This window comes from Artibeus jamaicensis, unplaced genomic scaffold, assembly GCF_021234435.1.
Source record: "Artibeus jamaicensis isolate MK-2021 breed Jamaican fruit bat unplaced genomic scaffold, CSHL_Jam_final contig_332, whole genome shotgun sequence".
In the NCBI taxonomy this organism is placed as follows: domain Eukaryota; kingdom Metazoa; phylum Chordata; class Mammalia; order Chiroptera; family Phyllostomidae; genus Artibeus; species Artibeus jamaicensis.
Window position 1 is genome coordinate 2,107,761 of NW_026521788.1, and position 21,281 is coordinate 2,129,041.

At 45.3% G+C, this 21,281-nt stretch overlaps 1 protein-coding gene across 11 annotated transcripts in view; it reads left to right on the forward strand.

Moving 5' to 3' along the window:
- The window catches only part of CPEB3 (cytoplasmic polyadenylation element binding protein 3), a 178,387-nt gene extending 163,657 nt beyond the window's left edge, over window positions 1-14,730 (forward strand). For all 11 annotated transcript variants that reach the window (XM_037156593.2, XM_037156590.2, XM_037156591.2 and 8 more), the window contains one exon: window positions 10,915-14,730. In XM_037156593.2, coding sequence (XP_037012488.1) covers window positions 10,915-11,142 — 228 coding nt within the window. In that variant the 3' untranslated portion in view covers window positions 11,143-14,730. The remainder of the gene's footprint in view (window positions 1-10,914) is intronic.
- The last annotated feature ends 6,551 nt before the right edge of the window (window positions 14,731-21,281 follow it).

The window sequence follows — 21,281 nt, forward strand, 5'->3', positions numbered from 1 at the left end:
CTCGGAGAGCACAGTAGCGATCCAGAGGCCACACTCTTTGCTTTTGGCCTTATTCCGTCTTGTGGACTCTGATTGCTGCCATGTAATATGCAAGTCTTTTTTTTTTCTTTTTAACTTTTTTTATTTTTATTGTATTTTTTGCATTACCATTTATCCCCCTACACTTCCTTCCCCACCCCACAATCACTGTCTTGTTGTCTATGTCCATGGGTCCTTTTTTCTTTTTTTAAAATTTTATTGATTATGCCATTACATTTGTTCTATTTCCCCCCTTCATTCCCCTCCACCCTGCACACCCCACCATTCCCCCCTTTAGTTTATGAACACGTGTCTCAAGTTCTTTAGATTCTATATTTCCCCTACTATTCTTACCCTCCCCCCATCTATTTTCTACCTACTGTCTGTGCTACTTACTTTCTGTACCTTCTCCCCCTTCTCCTCCTCCCACCCCCCTGTTGCTAACCCTCCATGGGATCTTCATTTCTATGGCTCACTCCTGATCTAGCTGTCCTGTCTTAGTTTGCTTTTGTTTTAGGTGTGGTTGTTAATAACTGGGAGTTTGCTGTCCTTTCACTGTTCATATTTTTTAGCTTCTTTTTCTCAGGTAAGTCCCTTTAACATTTTATATAATAAGGGCTCGGTGATGATGAACTCCTTGAATTTGGTCTTATCTGAGAAGCACTTTAACTGTCCTTCCATTTTAAATGAAAGCTTTGCTGGATAGAGCAATCTTGGTTGTAGGTCTTTGGTTTTCATGACTTGGAATACTTCTTTCCAGTCCCTTCTTGCCTGTAAGGTCTCTTTTGAGAAATCTGCTGATAGTCTGATGGGAACTCCTTTGTAGGTGAGTGTCCCCTTAGCTCTTGCTGCTTCTAGGATTCTCTCCTTCATTTTAATCTTGGCTAATGTAATCATGATGTGTCTTGGTGTGTTCCTTCTTGGGTCCAAGTTCTTTGGGACTCTCTGAGCTTCCTGGATTTCCCGGAAGTCTATTTCCTTTGCCAGATTGGGGAAATTCTCCTTTATTATAATTTGTTCAAATAAGTTTTCCACTGGTGGCTGTACCTTTCCCCCTTCTGGTACCCCTATAATTCGGATGTCGGAAGGGTTAAAGATGTCCTGGAGGTTCCTAAGCCTCTCCTCATTTTTTTGAATTCTTGTTTCTTCATATTTTTCTGTTTGGTCATTTTTGCCTTCCTTCTGGTCTGCTCCCTTGATTTGAGTCCCAGTTTCCTTTTCATTACTATTGGTTTCCTGTGCATTTCCATTCATTTCAATTAGTTTAGCCTTCATATGTTCCTCTAATTTGTGACTAAAATCAACCAATTCTGTGAGCATACTGATCACCAGTGTTTTGAACTGTGCATCTGTAAGTTTGGCTATTTCTTCATGGCTTAGATTTATTGGCTCTGGGGCTCTGAGTTGTTCTTGAGCCATGTATTTATCTGTTTGTGTCTGTTACATATGAGGAGAGGAGCCTTAGTTGTTCACCAGGGCCGGGCCACCCCGGTCGCTGGATCCTGACGCTGTATGTGGGGGCGGGGTCAGAGAGGGAGCAATGGCAGTCCTCTCCGCTCGCCAGGTCCGCCTCACCGCTTGCCCCCACCTGTTTATATGTGCGCAAATGTGCGAGCCCACCGCCCTGTGCCCGGGCCTGCGAGGTCTGTCTCAATGCAGGTCTCTTCACTGGTTTATCTGTGCGCAAATGCACGACCTCAGACAGCCAGCCACGCCGCGCCTTCCCGTAGCTACCCCGCACCCACCTGGGATCCGCGCCCTCGGCTGCTTGTGCGCCGCCCAGTGGAGTGATCTTTTTTGTCCAACCTGCTCTGCTGCTGGCTTCGCCCCTGTCGCTGGTTTAGCTGAGCGGGTCGTTGTTTTCAGACTCTGTATTGTTTGATTTTCTGTGGTTTGGTTGTGTTTATTGTTGCTAAAACTTTCTTGTTTTTAGATTTGGTTGTGCGAGGAAGCAAAGTGTTTCTACCTATGCCTCCATCTTGGCAGAAGTCCTGCAAGTCTTAACAAACTTTATTATCTAGCTTTTCAGTCCTTTTGAAAATGATAGGAAGTTGCACATTTATGAAGGATCGGTGAGAGGTACTATTAAAAGTGGCAGCAGAAGATTCTGAAAAGGGTGACCAAAAAGAGGAAACTGCATTGTATTATCTGGCACAGTATATAAAGAACATTCATAATACCCCTTGCTTAAGAGGGGGCAGGACAAATATTACATTTTAGGAAGATTTCCATCAAAAAATCAAAATTGAAGATGTTTTAGCACTGAAAAGAAAAAATGTCTGCTCTGTGGAAAAGTAACTGAAGAGGAATTTGTGATTCCCTGAGGCAGCTGGTTAAATAAATAAAGCTTCACCATGTGCCTCTGGCCTGGAGGCCATCACGGCGCATCTGCTGAGGTGAGCGCTGTGTCAACTGGCTCCTTAGCTGAGAAAGAGCGTTCCTGCCACGCTCAGCTGGGAGGCTGAATAGACAGAAGGTGCAGTTTTATGCAGATTGCATTTTCATACATCAGCATGAATATTCATATTTTTTTACCTTACAGTTGTTTTACAGTTTGCCATAGGAGTTCATATCCATCATTTCACATGTTCTAACCTCCCCATGTTGTGAAAGTCCTTTCAAATTGACAGGTGGAGCATTCAGTCTTTTTCATGACTGCATGATACTTCATGGGGGCAGGTGTACCACATTTTATTCAACCATTTACTTTGTTTCTGCTTTTTTGCCATGATGGGCCGTTCTTCAGTAAATATACTTTATATGTGAACTCATGTCTAGTGGTTGTATTTCTAAGCACTGGGATTCCACCAGTAGCAACAACCAAGAGGAGGATTATTGGGTCAAAGAGTGTATGTATTTTTAATTTTAGTAATTAACTAAATTTAGTAACTAGTAATTTTAATAATTTACTGGTTTGCTCCTTTTTAAATGTCATGGCAAGTCACATTTCTTTCAGCAAATGATAAGTACCACCTCTTTTAAATGTTTGCCAGTCTGATAACAAAGCGATACTAATTTTCTTTTTCCTGATTACCAACCAATGTGAAAATCTGTTCATGTGGATTGTCTTTGAAATCCGACATGAATTACTCTCTACCCATTTTCCACTATGTGATACATCTTCTTTTTGCCAGTTTTTAAGGGTTCTTTGTATAATATAAATAATCTGTAATTTTTTCTAAATTCATCATTTGCCTGTTGCCTTTTCTCATAGTATATTTTCCTGCTTGTAAGTGTATTTTTACATATTTAATATCTTTATTTTCTACTGAAGCATCTAAGATTCTAGTCCTTATTTTCTTTTTTAAATTTATTGCTTTTTTAGTGAGCGGGAGGAAGGCAGAGAGAAAAATTGATTTGTTGTTCTGCTTATGTGTGCACTCATTGGTTGAATCCTGTGTGTGCCCTGGCTGGGGGTCAAACCCACATCCCGGGTGTAGCAGGATGATGCTCTAACCAACTGAGCTCTCCAGTCAGTTATTAAACTGACTCACTAGCCTTAGTCCTTAGGTAGTCCTAAGGGCTACCTTAGTCCTTATTAGAAAGGTTACCTTGCCCTTAATTTGTACATATAGACCGAATTGGAATTTTAAAAAAATATTATATTCTGCCCTGGCTGGTGTAGCTCAGTGGATTGAGCGTGGGCCTGTGAACCAAACAACCAAGGTTCGATTCCCAGTCAGGGCATATTCCTGGGTTGCAGGTCAGTTCCTGGCAGGGGATGCATGAGAGGCAACCATACATTGATATTTCTCTCCCCCTCTCCTTTCCTTCCACTCTAAAGATAAATAAATAAAATATTTTTTAAAATATTATATTCTTTTTTAAAACATTTAAATATTTCTTCATGTAGGCCCTGTGTCTTTATGGTTTGATTCATTTTGAGTAAATCATAATAGTTACAGTTTTTGTTACAAATGTGAATAGAATAGTGCCTCCATTTTTATTCTTAGAATATCCTAAAACTACTAATTTTCTTACAAGTCTTCTTTTCAGAGAAATGATATCTTGACTAGATGCAGAATTTTTGGATGTCTTTTTCTCTCAGCCTAATAGGGAATATTTCTCGGTGCTCTGATTTCCAGTATTGCAGATGATAAGTCTGGTGCCAATTTGTTGCTTTCTTTCCTTTGCAGGAGGTAGGAATGAGCTCTCTTCACCTGGAGCATGTAACATCATTTTCTCTTTCCCTGGTGGTCTGTGTTTGTCTCATCTGTCCAGACTGGACCTGGCGGTATTTTTGACATGCAGTTCAGGACTTCTCCCTTTTCTTGTGTCTTTTTGTTGTTGTTGTTCTGGGGCTTTGGTCGTTTATATATTAGGTTCTGGATCTAGTCTAAAATTTCTTACCTTTCTCTCATTATTTACTTTTCTAAATTATTTTTCCAGAGCTTTTGAAATACTTCTTCCACTCCATCTTTTAGGCCACTAAACTGTATCTCAATAGGGATTATCCTCTCTTCATCTAGTAACTTAATTAGGCAGAAAGTCAGTTTAAATATTTTTGCCTCCAAATAATAAAAACGTTTCCCACCACTTTTGGGCAAAGCGGCAGCGTGCTGTGCTGTCTCGCTTCGGTCGGTGGTGTGACGAGGTGCTGTTCCTCCTTAGGGGGCAGGAAGAAAAAGAAGTTTTAATAGAGCAGAAGTCCAGAGGGGAGTATAACAGACCCCATCACCCAATTCCAGCAGTCACAGCATCCCGTGTCCCCTCACCCGGGTGATGAGGCCAACGTGTGACCAGCCTTGTCTCGTCTGCACCTTGACCCCCCATCCTCACCCCGGATTGTTTCGAAGCAGATCCCAGGCGTCATATAATTTTATCCTGAGATAATTCAGTTAAATAATTCAGTAATACCTCTTTAAAAGAGTCCTTTAAAGAGCAAAACTGGGAGTACAAGGCTTCCTCTAGCCGTGATGCAGATGTCTTGGAACTCCGTGGAGGTGGCGGTTACACAACACCGTGAATGTATTCAATGCCTCTGAATCATTCACTTCAAAATTGTTAGTTTTTTGTGACTTTAACCTCAATTTAGAAATTGATTTGTGCTCTTAAGAAGAGAGATCCAGAGGGAAAAGACCCCATATAACCACAACGCTGGTTCTATACCCGAACAAAAGCCACCGTGCTGTTTGCTTGCTTGCTCGTTTGAGAATCACCAGACGGTCTCCTTTGCGCAGACTCGAGTCCTCGGCAGTGCGCTGTTCCTAGTTGTGTGCGGGGCAGACGGCTGCTGTCCTCCTCCACCCTCCTCCTCATCTTCCTCGGAGTGTGGATTCTGTGCCTTCAGACCAGCCTTCTCTCTGACTGCTGGGTCCCCTTTTCTAGGCTTGCTGGGGCTTAGGTCTGGTTACTGGGACACCCCCAGTATCGGCATCTACCTGGTGGTAGAAGCAGCGCGGTCCTCACTCAGCTCATGGCCTGAGGTGGAAAAGCCGGCGGCCGCTCGTTCCCTGCCCACCCTGCCACCACCAGTCCTCTGGCCTCAGGGCACAGGGGACTCATTTCCACCATCGTGGCTCCTTCTTGGCCTTCAGATGGAGGGACAGGAGGTCAGGTTAGATGCACTGCTAAACATGTAGCTCCCTTCCCTCAAGAGTCCATGACCTCTGCAGACATACTCTCCCCCAGGTCTACCACAGCTTGTCCAGCTCCAGGGCCCTTCTCGAAGCTAAGGAGAGATGCTGGCCATGCAGGACGTAGGCAGGAAATGCCGGATAAGCGATGCACAGTGGCAGGTCCAGAGGAGGAAGGAACAGATCCCCGAGGGACTGAAACAGCTGAGGAAGGCTCGGCCTCTAGTAGGCTTTTGACCAGATTGCCGAGACCATTCAGTAGGTGAAGAAAAATCTCATCAACAAATGGTGCTGTGGGCAGCTGGATAGCCACATTCAAAAGAATGAAGTAGACCCTTTCCTTACACTAAATACAAAATTAACTCAAACTCAGTCAACTTAAATATAGGAGCTAAAACCATGAAATTCTTAGAAGAAATACAGGAGTAAATCTTCATGACCTTGCATTTGGCAGTGGATTCTTAGATGACATCAAAAGGAGAATAACAACAAAAAACAGATAAATTGGACTTCATCAAAATTAAAAACTTTTGTGCACCACAAGGCATTATCAAGAAAGTGAAATATAGCCTACAAAATAGGAGGAAATATTTGCAAGTCATGTTGATAAAAGTCTAGTATCTGGTATATATAAAGAACTTTTGCAGCTCATCGACAAAATGACAGACAAGATTAAAAAATGGGCAAAGCTCTTGATATAGGCCTTTCTCCAGAGGAGATGCACAAGCGGCTACTAAGCACATGGAAAAGAAGCTCCAAGCCATTGGTCGGCAGGGAACCGGAAATCCCAGCGACTGGGGCCCCTCTTCACACCCACTGGGATGGCAGAGGTCGTAAAAGTGGGAACAGTGGCACCGGTGAGTGAGCATGTGGAGAAACCTGAGCCCGGTGCGTTGTTGGTGGGAATAGAAAAGACTGCAGCCTCTGTGGAAAACAGTTTGGCAGTGCCTCAGAAGTGAAGCAGAAATGCCACATGCGCCAGCAATTCTATTCCTAAGCATATACTCAAAAGAATTGAAAACAGGTATCGAAACAAAAATATGTACATACTTTCGTAGCAACACCATTCGCAATAGCCAAAAGGTGGAAACGACCCAAAATTCCATCAGCAAACGAGTTGGTAGATAAACTGTGCTGTGTACATTGATATGTGGTGGACTGTTATCCCATCGTAAAGAGGAATGGAATACTGCTGCCTGCTACAGCGTGGAGGAACCTCTAAGTATTGTAAGTGGGAGAAGCCAGGTTCAAAAGGCCACATTCAGTAGCAGGTGATTACATGTACGTAGAGTGTGCAGAACAGCACTCTCCTTCCAGGGAGGGCGCCTGCACCTGCCCCGTCCCCTCCACTCTCCCCTCCATGTCCCACACGTCCCCCCTCGCCTCCCCCCTCAGCCTCGCCTCCGCCTCCTCCCTGCTCCGCGCCCAGGGCCCCTCCTTGTGCCTCAGTAGCTTGTGTCCTGAGCCCTTTGCTTCTGTGGATCACTGCCACCTCTGTAGTGTTTCAAAATAACATTTCTCTTACAGTTTGAAAATAAAATAAAATAGGACAATTTTGAGAGACAGAACGTGCATTGGTTGTTGCCAGGGAGAGGTGGGGTGTGTAATTGCTTTGTGGGTAACAGAGTTTTCTTTGGAGTGATGGAAGTGTTTTGAAACTACATAGATGTGGTAGTTGTGCAACATTGTGAGTGTATTAAATGCTACTGAATTGTTTGCTTTAGATTATTACTTTGATCTTAAAAAAGAAAAATAAAAGAAAGATTGAGCCTCATTTGGGACATGAAATTATTGGGTGGGCTGAGCATTAAGGGAGAGCATTTAAGGTAGAGAGAAAGTGCAAGTAAAAATAAAAACCAGGTGGGATTTGAGTTGGAAATCAGTTGGGAGAGTGATTAGGGCAGGTCATGAAGTCTCTGGCTAACAACCGAGCCGGAGGAGACAGGGAGGAAGTACCTGGTTATACTCCAAAGCAGCGGGGCTGTGGAGAATCTGGCTTTTGATGAGGCTCTTGAAATGTCAACCTGTGCATGGAGAATCGAACCCGGGAAGCCTGGAGTTCGGGGAAGGATTTTGGGGTCGGCGCAGAGGCCGTCAGCACTGAACACACCCAGGTGTGTGTGGCAGCAGCCTGATCAGAGAGGAAGCAGCGGAGTGACGACTGCACTTGGAGCTTGTTCGCTGTGTGTCGTGTGCTTTAGTTCATTCGCGCTCACAGGAGCCTCGGGCAGCACGAGCTGTTCTTCTGCAGCGCACTGATGAGGCAACATGTCCAGGGTTTCACAGCTACTGACTAGGTTTGAACCCAGGCAGATGACACCAGGACCCCACTACATTCTTAATTATGATGCAAAGGTGAATGTGAGATACTTCTTCTTTTTTAAGATTTTATTTATCTTTAGAGGGGAAGGGGAGAGGGACAGAAACATCAATGTGTGGTTGCCTCTCATGTGTCCCCCACTGGGAACTGGCCCACAACCCAGGCATGTGCCCTGACCGGGAATTGAACTGCGATTGCAGGCCCACACTCAGTCCACTGAGCTGCAGCAGCCAGGGCACCTTTTCTGAAGCCCACTTACTACCTTTCAGGTTGAGGATAAGGAGGTAGGGAACTAAAGCCAGAGTAGAGGCATGTTCCCCTGGCTAATGAGGACCTGGCACAGGTCTTCTCAGGTGGGTTTTCCAAGTAGGAAGAGCCGACTGGCCAGTGGACGTGCGGGCTGGAACTCATGGCCAGAGATAAAACCCCAGAGGAGGCCAGGCCTGCGAGGGCGCCTTCAGAAGGCGAGGAGAACCAGGGACGGCGAGTGTCTCGTCCTAGGCCGTCCCCACCTTTCCTGCTCACCTCGTGCCCTGCCTCACCTCCTGGCTGCATCCAGAGGTGATGCCTAAATTGTCATGTCAGAAAGGGTGGGTCCTTGTCGCCGTGGCCCCAGTGGCCACAGTGGCTGCTCTCTCCGAGAATGGCTCTTGGAGTCAGAGCCTACTCACAGATTTGTCACCTTCATGCTGGTTCGTAACACGTGATGAACCATTAACAGTGTTCCTGTTTGGTGGTTCTAGGGGAAGGGGACGTGGGGGGAAGGCAAGTTGTGTTTGTCTTGCTTCATTTAGAGTATAAAATGCACCCCCCACTGCCACGGACCAGCCACGGCAGGGTCCAGGGGTTCCCGAAGGTGGGTAAGGCGTTGGCGATGGGTAACAGACGACAACACGCCTCAAAGGACAGCGAAGCTCTGTTCCGTTGATTGCAAGTACAGGCAGGTTTTTATATTTTCATTTTAGGTAGTGATTAGCATTTGCAGTGTAGCATGATCAGTTAAGCAGAAAAAATCAATACAAAGATAACCAGGAAAAAAATGAAAGTTCCCATAGATTGTTATAATAAGCAAAGATTATTTTGACCAGGAGAGCCATAAATCAGACAATTAGAAATAGCTGTATGTATAGAATTTGAATGTCTTATTGTATATTAAAATTTCTCAGAATTCGTCATGGGGCAAAAGGATATGCTAGATTGAGTAGAGGTAATAGGAAATTTATTATAAGGCCTTTGTGATGTCTAACTTAGCTATCTAGCCTTTTCTGTCTAAAATGTTTCTCTGTGTACTATAAACTCTGACTCCCTAGTAATTGTTTTTATGTACTTAGTTTGTAATAGCTATTTCTTTGCCTGTCTAATTGATATATACTCTTATTCAAGGTAAAGGAGTGTTACTCCAACAACTTTTAGACATTCAGGGACTTTGTTCTCTGGTCAAGAAATTATTTTGTACAACTTCATTGGAATTATGCTAATCGATGAACCTGAAATACAAGTGTCTAACAATCCCACCACCTTTTGATCACCCAAACAAACATGTAAGGAGAGATAGACAGGAAATCCAGCCACAGTTGCCTCTGCCTTGCAGATGCATCTCAACCGTCCCGACCGTATCCCTGGGCTGTGGGTAGGGGTCTATATAGTTTTTACTTGTCTTCTTGGAAGACCCTTTGTATCTGAGGATAAGGACAGTCATGGGAAAGTCTTTCTAATCTGTTCTTCCATTCCCTCAACTGTTGGCAGCACAACCTGTGTTTGCAACAATAACCTGGTTCTTTATTAAGTGGTCTTAACTGTTGATTTAAGAGATCTAACTTGTTTTTCTTATTTCTGGTACACCATGGCAGTCCTGATTGCTTTAAGTTGCTCAGACCAGGGTAATTTATACAACTTGGCATGTTTTCCCTTATGGTTAACAATTATATCACCCTGGCTGTTATACTCCCCTGAATAAGGGAGAGGGGAATCTGTGGGGATTTTTCCATCCTTTCAGGCAGTTCCGTGGGGAATACTAACGTTTTCCCCTGAACTGTCCCTTCTTCTTGGGTGGTTTTCATGGGAATAAGTAAGTACAGTACAATGTCTATATTCAGTAGCAAGAGTAAAATAATTAAAATAAAACAGCCAGTTGTTAACCCATTTTGGATGCCACATTCTCCTCTGGGGAGACGAATTCCTTGAACTCGGCTCCTCCATGCCCGGACCCTGTCAGACAGCAGGGTTGGAAGAGGGCGTGGCGCCCCTCCCCAGCCCCAAGGACTATGATGGAAAGCTCTCCTCTGTTGAAGCTCTCAGTCTTGGGAAAAATTCAGGCAGTAAAGTCCAAAACACTTTTAAAAGCCTCAGTTATTAATGTAGCTTCTTATCCCCTCACTAGTGCCCGCTTTCCCTCCAGCCCAGTGAATACAGTACCGGGACCTCAGCCGTGTCGTTAAAACTCGAAGCCCAGCGCCCATGGCAGCGCCGCCCTTCGTTCGGCCTGCCTCGCCAGTCTCGGGCGTGCGTCCCCTCCAGCCTGGCTCCTGCCACACCCTTCCCCAGGCACGTGCCCTGCATTTGCCAGGCTTCATCCCAGCTGGCTCCTCTCCCCACAATGCTCTTCCTGGTCCCGCATCCTCGGGGGCTGTCTGGCCTCCAGGTTCAGCTCCGGGGACTTGACGTGTGCTACCTCTCTTCATCCCCACCCTCACCCTCTGAGGTAGACTCCGGTCTTCCCATCTTACAGACAGATGAGTGAGCGTGTAAGTGTTACACCCGCTTCACAGGTACTCAGAGCACACAGAAGCACGGAGAGAGGTAAGGATTCGCCTCCAATCACACAGCTGCTACACAAAGGGGCGGATTCCAAAGACGGTTCTTCCAGCTGCGGTCTGTTACTAGCTGTTCCAAGTGGCCCCTGACGGAGACGTCTGGCTAAGCTACACTGTGAACTGTGGGACGGGAGAAACGTGCGGAAGCTTTGCTAAACCTTGTCCTGTCTCTCCTCTTTGGGTCCAGGTGGAAGTGAAGCCATATGTGCTGGATGATCAGATGTGTGACGAGTGCCAGGGCACACGCTGTGGCGGGAAGTTTGCCCCGTTCTTCTGTGCCAACGTCACCTGTCTGCAGTATTACTGCGAATACTGCTGGGCGAGCATACACTCCCGCGCCGGGCGGGAGTTCCACAAACCGCTGGTGAAGGAGGGAGGCGACCGCCCTCGGCACGTGCCGTTCCGCTGGAGCTGAGCCGGGCAGACCCACCACAAGTACTGGAGTAGCTGACGAGGAGGGAAAAGAGAGGGCACGGCCTCAGGGCTTACAGTGTTCTGGAAATCTGTGCATTCGTTCTCGATTTTTAAAGAAGAAATGGGTCTTTTTATTATTATTATTATTTACAGTCATATTACTGAACTCAATGTCCAGTATAATGCAGAATTGCAGAGTGTATCACGGTACTGATTTGCACTTTGATTCTCACACCTTGTCTGCTTGGTACCTTCGTTTCTCACCCCGGATTTGTCCCCGGTGACAGTACGTAGACTGCCATCCTCATCCTCGGCCATCAGGTCACTGTCTGTGATTTTTTTGTTTGTTGTTGTTGTGTTGTTGTTCCGATTGTTTTTGAACTGGAGCATGCACTTATTTTCGGAAATTTGGAGAGTTGCCCCTAGGAGAAGACTTACCAAAGGTAATAACCGCGAGTAGGTGGCAAATGTAGCAGAAACTTGGCAACAGCTCAGCAGTCATTAGTCGGGTCGTTTAGAGCAAGGTGAACCCTTAATGAAGATAAGCCTTTAGTTGCTCTCTATTTTGACATGTAAGGATACCTCATAAGCTGAATCCTTATTTTTCCTTCACGTTTGATTTTTATTTTGCTGAGGATTTGGGTTAGGTTTTTTAGTGTCATGTAAATTTATGCTGCAATAGCTTTTGCTGCTATTAAAATGGTATTATTAATACCATAAGACTCTATTCAGGCTAAGGCATCAATGGAAAAAAAACCCCAACAACACACTTTTGTGATTTAGGGATAGAATCAGCTGCCGAAAGGAGATCGGAGTAGATTCCAGAAAGCTTCAGCGGAAGGTCGCCGTTTCTGATTGCATGTTTACTTAATCAGGTTGCTGCATGCAATAAATTTTATATCCAATGTCTAGTATAAAACCTTCCCACGATGCACAAATTAAGAATCTATATAAGCTATAAAATACTGATTTTTTTTAAAAAAGATTTTTTTTATTCAAAGAATTGGTAATTGACCGGAGGAAGGCATGCCTCAATAAATGGAATGCTTCTGAAATTAGGAAGAGCCCGTAACAGAAGGACCTATATTACCACCAATATAAAACCTAGGTGTAGGATATTCTTAAAGCAAATTTGTGGATGGTAGATGAAGTACTTTGCGGTGCTCTGTTATATATCGTGCAATTTATTTTATATAGTAAAGTGATTATGTCTAACTGTGATCAAACTTAACTGTTTCAAGCCTCTGTGTCAGACATTGATGAACTTGACCGTTCATAACTGGTATACTATTAACCAACACATGAGCTCTTAGTTACAATCTCCTAGTGCTTGCACCATTTTTACATAGCTTCAGACCTTGTCCAGAAAACCAAAGAGCTCATCTTAGCTTACAAACACTAGGAATATATACAGTATATAGAGATAAGCTGTCAGATTGACAGACTAGGCACATTTTAAGAAAGTTGCGTGCTGGTGATGCTAAAGAAATGTCTACAAAACAAGATGGCCTGGGCAGGGTTGGTTGTCTGGGTAAGAAATTCACTACTTAATTCCCTGGATTTATCCTGTAAAGCTTGAATAGAATTCAGACCTGCTAATGCTACCATGGACATTTTTTTAGCATTCACTCTTGGGCTGCAGATAGTAATATATAAACACACACAACGGTTGTGAGACTACGTAAACTTGTTTTAACCTTCTTCCTGTGTTTGGAATTCTGGGGACAATCTGACTGGATATGACACTGCAGAGTAGGTTTAAATCGCCGCGTTCCGTGTGCTGTGAAGTCCTTGTACTGTCTGAAGTCGATGTCGCTCGTTTTCGTTCTGTTCCATTTGGTTTCTCCAGCGTTCAGTTGCAATTACCAGCTCTCAAACCATAGTTTGTTTCAAAAAGGAAAAACAAAGTAGTTTTCTACTGGATTAAAAATGCTTATTAGAATTCTCCCCCTTTGAGGTTACCTCTGGGCTTTTTGGTAGTAATTGCTTTTTTCCGGCCCAGCTGTGGTTTTCTGTTTGTTTTTGTTTTCTTTTTTTCTTTCTGTGTTTGTGGTTTTTTTCCACCCGTACAAGAAATTTTGTTATGCACTACTACTTTTTGTATTCTAGACAGTTTTCAAAAGCTGGCTGAAGACTTTTTTGTTCGTTTGTTTTTAAGGAAAAAGGCATGCTTTCTGACTGACAGGATCTTTTGCAATACCTCAATTTTGAAATATAGGAGAGAAAATGATATTTTCTAAGTAAGTTTATTCAGAAAAATATATATTAATTTAATTCTGCAAGAAAAATGATTTAACAGATGGGTAACTTTATTTTTTTCATGCTTATTTGTGTTTTTTGAAAATGAAGAAGTTAGAGCTTTATAACTATAATATTAAAGATCATATCTAACCTACAGAAATCTACCTAATTATGTGAAAGAAGCAAAACTTTTTGAAGAAGCACCCCTCTTTCATGTACTAAAATAACACTGAGATTTTTAAAAAGCTGAAAGATTGTACAGCATAAAGCTTAACATGAAAGCGAAAAAACATTGTCACGAAGAATAGGTTACAAAAAATAGACTCCATTTGGTGCTGAAAGTTGCGAATAGATGGTGGAAAGGACTTTCCCTTCGTTTGTATATTTATAATCAAGCGTTGACTGTGCACGACTGACTGACCAGGATTGTGAAAGAGTTCTTCTGTTTGTATTTTTTTAAAGAGAACTTTTTTAGTTTATTAAATTATAACATGTTCCCTTTTGTTTTGTAAATAAATGTGCCCCCAAGTTGTTAACATTCTATTAAAAGAGAGGGTCCTTCAAAAAATTATTTTTTAAAACACAGAGGTGTTCTGACCTGCAACTTGACTGGGGAGCCCCTGGGTACCACAGGTCCTGTTGTGGCCTTTCCTTGATGTGACACTTGAACTAGTCGATTTTTTGGAGGCTATAACCTAACCTCGACTATTTGTTGTTATGTGCAATACTGTTTGTACTGTTTGTATAAAAAATAGAAAAAAAAAGAAAAGAAAAAAGGCATAAATCTTTATTGCAGATTTATTTTCATTGCAAACTTTAGACATTGTGATTCACTGAAATCATTTTTCTACTGTCAAATATGTACCTTTTCTTCATGCTGGTATTTTTTCAATAGTAATGTAGCCTTTGTACTGAGACAAATTTTCATTGTTATTTTTAGAAAGATTTTTTGCTAAGAAAAAAATTAAACATATTTACATATTTTTCATTTTATTTCGTATTTTCTTTAAGGAGTGCTTTCTCAATCATTAATAGAGTTGTTTCTGGGAGGGACTTTCATATCTGGTCAATGTCATAATATTATTTTGTATTTTTACTTGGAATAAATTAATTTTATGATGCTAATTCTTTAAAAGTTTATTTTTTTCATTTTCAGTTATTTTTGAAGCTAAAACCTTTGTAATATTGTTACTAAAGTGTCTAGTTTTTTGAAATGCAAAGCTTTATGTATTAACTTGCTGATGTGGTTTACAATAGTGTGACAACAATGAAAACAGTTGGGTGTGTAAAGTGGTTGGAAACTGTAATGAACAATCGGGTAATAAAATGACAGAATGAGCAGAACATGTGAGATTTTGACAAGCCTTTTCCTTTGTTCCAGTGGGTCAGCGTGAGATTAGGGATGTCCCGGTACAGCTCCCGCAGGATGTCCCGGTGCATTTATACAACACCAGTGCAACCCACTCTGTGGCTCTGAGCACGGAGTCACCCCTAGTGAAGTGCCGCCGGGTGGAGAGCCCGGCCAGGTCAGCGGGACGCCTCATTGCTTTTCCCCTGACTCTTCATTATGTCGTGTGTGTGTGTGTGTGTGTGTGTGTGTGTGTGTGTGTGTGTGTGTGTGTGAATTGCCACCAACTGCTGTCCACGTGTGAGACGGTGCCTCTCGCCCAGGCCACATCTTCTCCATTCATTCACAGTGGTGACGTCTGTCAGTCAAAGGAGGCTGCTGGGAGGACACCACCTTCGTGTAGTTACACTCGGGTGGCGATGCCCCCCCCTCAGCGGGCGGAGCACCCCGAGGCACTCTCAGGCGCCACCACTGCAGACAGACAGTCTCCACCTCTGCCTCCCTTCACCACCCTTCACCTCCCACCTGCTTCCTGTTCCTATGCCCCTTGTTTGTCCCTAACTGTCCCTTATTGTGGCAACACATCTGGCACCACTCCGAGCATGATCTGTCCGCCCTCCTGCTGCTTCTCCAACCCCCGCCTCGCCCCTAAGCGGTGCCGTCAAGGCAGCGCGTCCTTGTGGTGGCGCCTCAAGCGAACGCGAACAGACCACCGACTGCAAAGCTGGTGTTGCGTAAACGGAACATCCCAGGACTTGCTGTAGGTAGAGGGGTGTCTCTGCGAGTCCTTGGTAGCCTCTCGCAGGTCCGCTGCCACGGAGGCGAGGTTACCAATCACTTGGAGAGACGCGTGTCCAGAGCTGGCTTTTGGGTATGCTCTATGTATTCAGTTCTGTAAATAATATATAGATTAGATCAAGTCGTGATGTAAAATTTTAACTCAAATTGGGTATCACTGGTTGGAATTTTACATTTACCACAAATAAGTGATTAGGAACAGAAGAAACGAAATTGGAAAATTCTTGCTTAGTGGTATAAAGATTACGCTTAGATCTCTGCTTATATCTTGTGTTTTATAGCTTGTTAGTGAGGCATGGGCTAATGCAGAATGTATTGCATTTATGCAATTTAGCAAATAACTGCTAGTTTTAATTTTATCTATTGTATTAGCAACCAAATGGTATTTAACTGGGTAAAGCTCCTACCTAAATATTTGAGTATTGTGACATCTCTACTTGCAAGGTTTGAGTGAAAGATTTAGTCACAGCTTAGTGGAAAAAAAAGTATCCTTTTGTTAAATCTGGCTTATTTGTATGGATTGTTGCTTTTTCACCAGTTTGTATGGTATGTCGGCTAACATTTTCCATTTTCTTTTTTAATGATAACCAAACTTCTCTATCTCAGCTGCAGTATTGTCCCATTTTACCACAGAGTGTTTTATAACTGATGCTGTTGACTTTATGCCCCTCAATGAGTCAGGAATTTGGTATGTGATTTGGGGGGTGTTTAAATGTGTACGACGATGAAGTTAATCGCAACAAATAGAAAACTCGGGTGCTAATACCGGAAACTCCTGCTCTTTTTTTCTTTTCTGGATATAGTTCTGTTGGGGTATAAAGTCTTCGGTATTTGTATTTTTGCTGTCAAAATAATGGACTTAACTTTTAGAGTGTTCACAGCTAAGATCTCTGTATTTGTTTTTCAACTAACGACCAATTTTACACGTCTTGTACCTTCTATCGCCTGTCCTCGGGTTGTTTTCGCTCTGGTGACCCTTACTCAGCTTCCGCCCCCGGGGCTCGGACTCGTGTCGCTTGTAGGAACTGCAGTACTGTGACTACACATGGAGCTCGACGCAGCTACCGCTTACAACTGCTTAAACTTTGTAGTTTGGACTTCATTTTTTTCTGTAATAACAACTTATTAAATCTAGTTGTATGAAGTACTGACACTTGTCATCCTTTGCATCTGCTAAGGAATAGCGAGCGGGGCGTAGAGGGGTCGCCTCTGGGGACCTTGGCACAGTTTGCGCCACGAGCTTTTGGAGGGAGCGGGACAAATGCCTCTGCAGCAGATTAAGCACAGCGACATTCGCCTGTTCTCTGTCGCAAACAACACTAATTTAAAAAAAAAAAAAAAAGCACAGGTGTACCTGAGACGCGAAGGTACGTGCTCGGCTCAGTGTGACCCAGTCTTCAGGCCGTGGTTTTACAGGTGCAAGTTGGTGTTTTTAATGCCAGGCACTTGCCACATGAAACCAGTTTGCCAAATCAAAGCCAAGAAAGTCATGAGAACGTGAGTACGCCCCTTTCGTGTTATTTTTCACACGACGGTGCCTCCGATCATTCGGAAACGGCGTCTTTTTCAAGCCCCCCGTCGGCTGTGGACCTGCTGGAAGCCCTGCCAGGCGCTCGCTCCGGTCCCTTTAGAAAGGGCGCCGCGGGGGCTGCGCTCCCTCCAGAGCGCGGAGAACACGCAGGTGCGGCCGCCCCGCCCCGGGGATTGATTGCTTTCAGCCGGTTCGGGTGGGGCGGGGTGCGGCGCACGTGTCTTTAAAGTCCCGGGGCTTTCGGCCCGGACCGAGCCGCGCGTGGGCGGCGGGTCTCGGATCACCTGGGCGCCCGAGGAGGACGGGACTCGCGCCCAGCGGCCAGGAGGGTGGCGGCGGCGGCGGAGCCGGGAGCCGAGGCCCTGAGCCACCGACCACGGTTGGGGGGAAGCCGGGGGCCCACGGGCTCCCTCCGTCCCGGCTCGGGCGCGGCCGCCGGTTTCCTACGCGCCCCCCCCCGTCACCGCCCCCCTCGAGGGCTTCTCCCCTCCCCAGCCGTTTGCACTGCACCCCTTCCCGAGTCCGGGTCCCAAATCCTCCGCGTCCAGCGTCTGCCCCCTCCACCCAGGTGCCCCGGCGTGTGGTCGTGGCCCCTCCACTCCTCGCTGCAGCCCTGCAGGTAAGCTCACCCGGGGCCGCTGCGCCGCGTCCCCGGAGCCTGGACGCGCAGCTCCGGGCGCCCCCTCATCTCGCTCTGCACAGGCTGCCGGTGACGAGCCGGGCGCCCCCAGGGCTGAAGCCCAAGGCCTGGACATTGCGGGGGGCTGGGGGCGGAGGCTCTGTATCCCCCCAGAAAAGGGGGAGAAATATTACGTGTATTTCAGGTCCCTTTTCTATTTGATTTTGCTAAAAATGTACCATACACCAAACAAATGGAATCCTCTTTTGAGGATGCTGGTCTGACTTGGGCCCCACATTCGTCCTCTGGCAAAAGGCTTTGATGTCCCAGCGCTTGGACTGGAAGGGGAGTGGGCAGTGAGCGGTGCCTTCGGAACGAGCAGTCCGCTATTTTTAGGGGTAAAATCCGGAGTCCCGGCGTTTCCGGGGCTTGAACCCCCTTCTGAGCAGACGAGTGGGATGGGGGTGGGGGGTGGGGGGTGGTGCGAAGTCACCGCGAGATGCCCTGGCTTGGCGAGGCGGCTGGGTCACTGTGGCGAAGGCGTCTGCTTCGCAGGGAAGGACACTCACGACCGCGAACACTGGATTTGGGTGCTTTCTCACCAGACTCTTGACACGTGGGCCCCGTGGGCCCTGTGAAAGCAGAAGACTTAAAAAGTCATAAACAGGGTCAGGCACAAAAATGCCCCCCTTTTTACTACAAAACCAAAATCATGTAATTCTGTGATAAAACAACATCACACACATGCACACCATATGGCATTTTAGGTGAAATGTTCAAATTACGACGGTAAGTTATTACACTCACGTTCTTCCCCTACAACCACACACGAGCAGGCCTTGCGTCTGCCCACGACCCGGCCTTTTAAGGGGCGGGCAAGGCCCCAACAGGGTAAGGAAGGACCCTGGGCCGGGCCAAGGGGCGGCTACATGGGTGTGTCCTGCGCCAGTCAGTGGGTTGCTGGGATGATAACTGCTTTCTCCACCAATTGAGGTTCAGCGAGTAACTGACAAAAAACTGAACAGAAGTGCATTTGAAGCACACGAAAGAAGTGGCCCCTTCACATAATGAAAGATAAAGGCGAGTAACCTAATCCAACAGGGGAAAGGGAGTGGCAGAGAAAGGCTTCCATGGCAGGACAGTGGGTTTTTACAGGAAGAAGTGCTCCGGTCCTGGCGGGAGGTTCAGCTGCTTGGAGTGTCGTCCACTTTACGGAAAGGTGGTGGGTTCGATCCCTGGTCAGGACGCCTGCAGGAGGGAGGCAGCTGATGGATCTTTCTCACCTCGTTGTTTTTTAATCTGTCTGTCTTCCTCCACCCATCTCCTCCCCTCACTTCTCTCTCTCTCTCTCTCTAAAAACTGATAAACATACGAAAGAAAATCTGTGATAATGTTTGTTTATGCACGTGTGACCATTTTTTCAATGTCTTCCTTCTGCCCAGAGAAAAATCCCCAGGAAGGGCTTTGGTTCCAGCCTGGCTCTGGGAAGTCTCTGCCCCTAGTCAGATAAGGGGAGCTCTGAAAAAGCTGTTTTCTGCATCTTTGAAATCTCAAGTGTCTTCCGTTGAAAATCATCTTCTTCGTATCAACTCTGGGGGTCTGTATGGGTTCCCACAGAGAAATGGCTGGAATTCAGCCGCCACTGGAAGAGATGGCTGGGAGTTATCTTTGTTCTGCTCCATTATGGAGGGAATGGAATTCTAAGTCTGGGCGTTGCGTGTGTTTAGAGAAGGCGGGCTTGGCAGCATCGGTGTGTGCACGCCCCTCACCAGTGACCGCGTCCTCTTCTGCAGGTTTCTGGTCTCCTCTTTGGTGAACATGGTTTGAGCCGCACTGTTAAGAACGAGGGTGTTCCACCTTCTCGCCTTCGGTGCAGGATGAAACCAAGGAGACTCTTTGTCGATGGAAGAAACACGCCCTGGGAAGTTTTGGTCCCTACACTGAGGCGTTGTCTTGGGCACCTGGCCTCTCAAAAAACAGCCCTCGGGCTCAGTTTTATTATCATCAAAAACCAAACACAATTCCAATGCATACCCACAAGAATGACTACAGTTTAAAAGCCTGCAAATACCAGGTGTTGGGAGGGTCTAGCTCAGTGCTGGTAAGAAGCATGAAGTGGTTACAGTCCCTTTAGAAACTAACTGTTGGAGGAGAGCTGGCTGGGTGTGTGCGCTCTGACTCAGGCTTTTCACTCAGTAGGTGTGTAGCCAGCAGAAATACGTAGTTCCTTCCCAAAAGATGTGTCCGAGAATTTCCAAGTGGGAAATGACTCAAATGTCCTATAACACGAGAATGATTAAATTGTAGCACTGATGTAAGTTAGAAACATCCAAACCTGTAGAGAATTTTTATGAGTTGACTTGCGCTACACTGATGACTTGGGCCTAGTAGCAAGATCTCAGATGCTCCTGGGAGTAACAGTTTGGCAGTTCTCTGTGTGCATTTAAAACCCAGGAGGCAGCCTAAGGAAGATTAGCTGGAGGTGGGAGAAAGCAAGGCTGGGATTGGGTTACAGGACAGTTAACAAGATTATGTGCTTTGTTGAGGGTGGTTAAGGTTTACTTCAAAGATGCATTAACCTAGATGCACAGAAACAGTGGCCGGGGCTGGCCTAAAACTGTTCACTAACGACGTCATAGGCCTGGGGTATGACCACCAGCATGACCTGTCTGGTTGGGAATTCTCGGTCAGCTCACCCTGTGAGGTTACTTTCCATGGAACCCTTTTCCACCCCCAGTATATCTGCAAATGGGGTACAGAGAGCAATATAGAAATGAAGACCTACAAGTATAGACCTTACAGAAGGATCTCACAATGATGGTCAAAATAAGCCAGGCTCAGAAGAGCATATAATGTACGACCTGGCTTGTGTAAGTGGAAGGGGGCATGAAGGCAGCTTCTGGGGTGCCTTCCTGGAGCCGGGCATTGAATACCCCGTGCGCTCAGTGAAAATCCATGGTGCTTATTATACACTGTGAGCTGTGCGCTTTTCTATGTTTCAATGGAACATCAAAACAAGAAAGGGCTCTTTGTGTATTTTGGAGATTAAACCCTTGTCTGAGGTATCATTGGCAAATATGTTTTCCCATATGGTTGGTTGTCTTTTTATTTTAATACTGTTTTTTTTAGCCGTGCAAAAGCTTTTAATTTTGATGAGATCCCATTTGTTTATTCTTTCCTTTATGTCCCTTGCTCTAGGGGACATATCAGTAAAAAAGTTGCTGCGTGAAATATCTGAGATTTTCTTGCCGATGTTCTCCTCTAGGACTTTAATGGTGTCATGGCTTATATTTAAGTCTTTTATCCACCTTGAATTTATTTTGGTGTATGGTGTAAGTTGGTGCTCGAATTTTATTTTTTTGCATGTAATTGTCCAGTTCTCCCAACACCATTTGTTGAAGAGGCTATTATTAGTCTATTTTATGTTGCTGCCCCCTTTGTCGAATATTAATTGACTGTAGAGATCTGGGTTTATTTCTGGGCTCTCTGTTCTGTTCCATTGGTCTATGTGCCTGTTTTTATGCCAGTACCAGGCTGTTTTGATTACAGCGGCCTTGTAATACAGCTTGGTGTCAGGTATTGTGATCCCTCCCACTTTGTTCT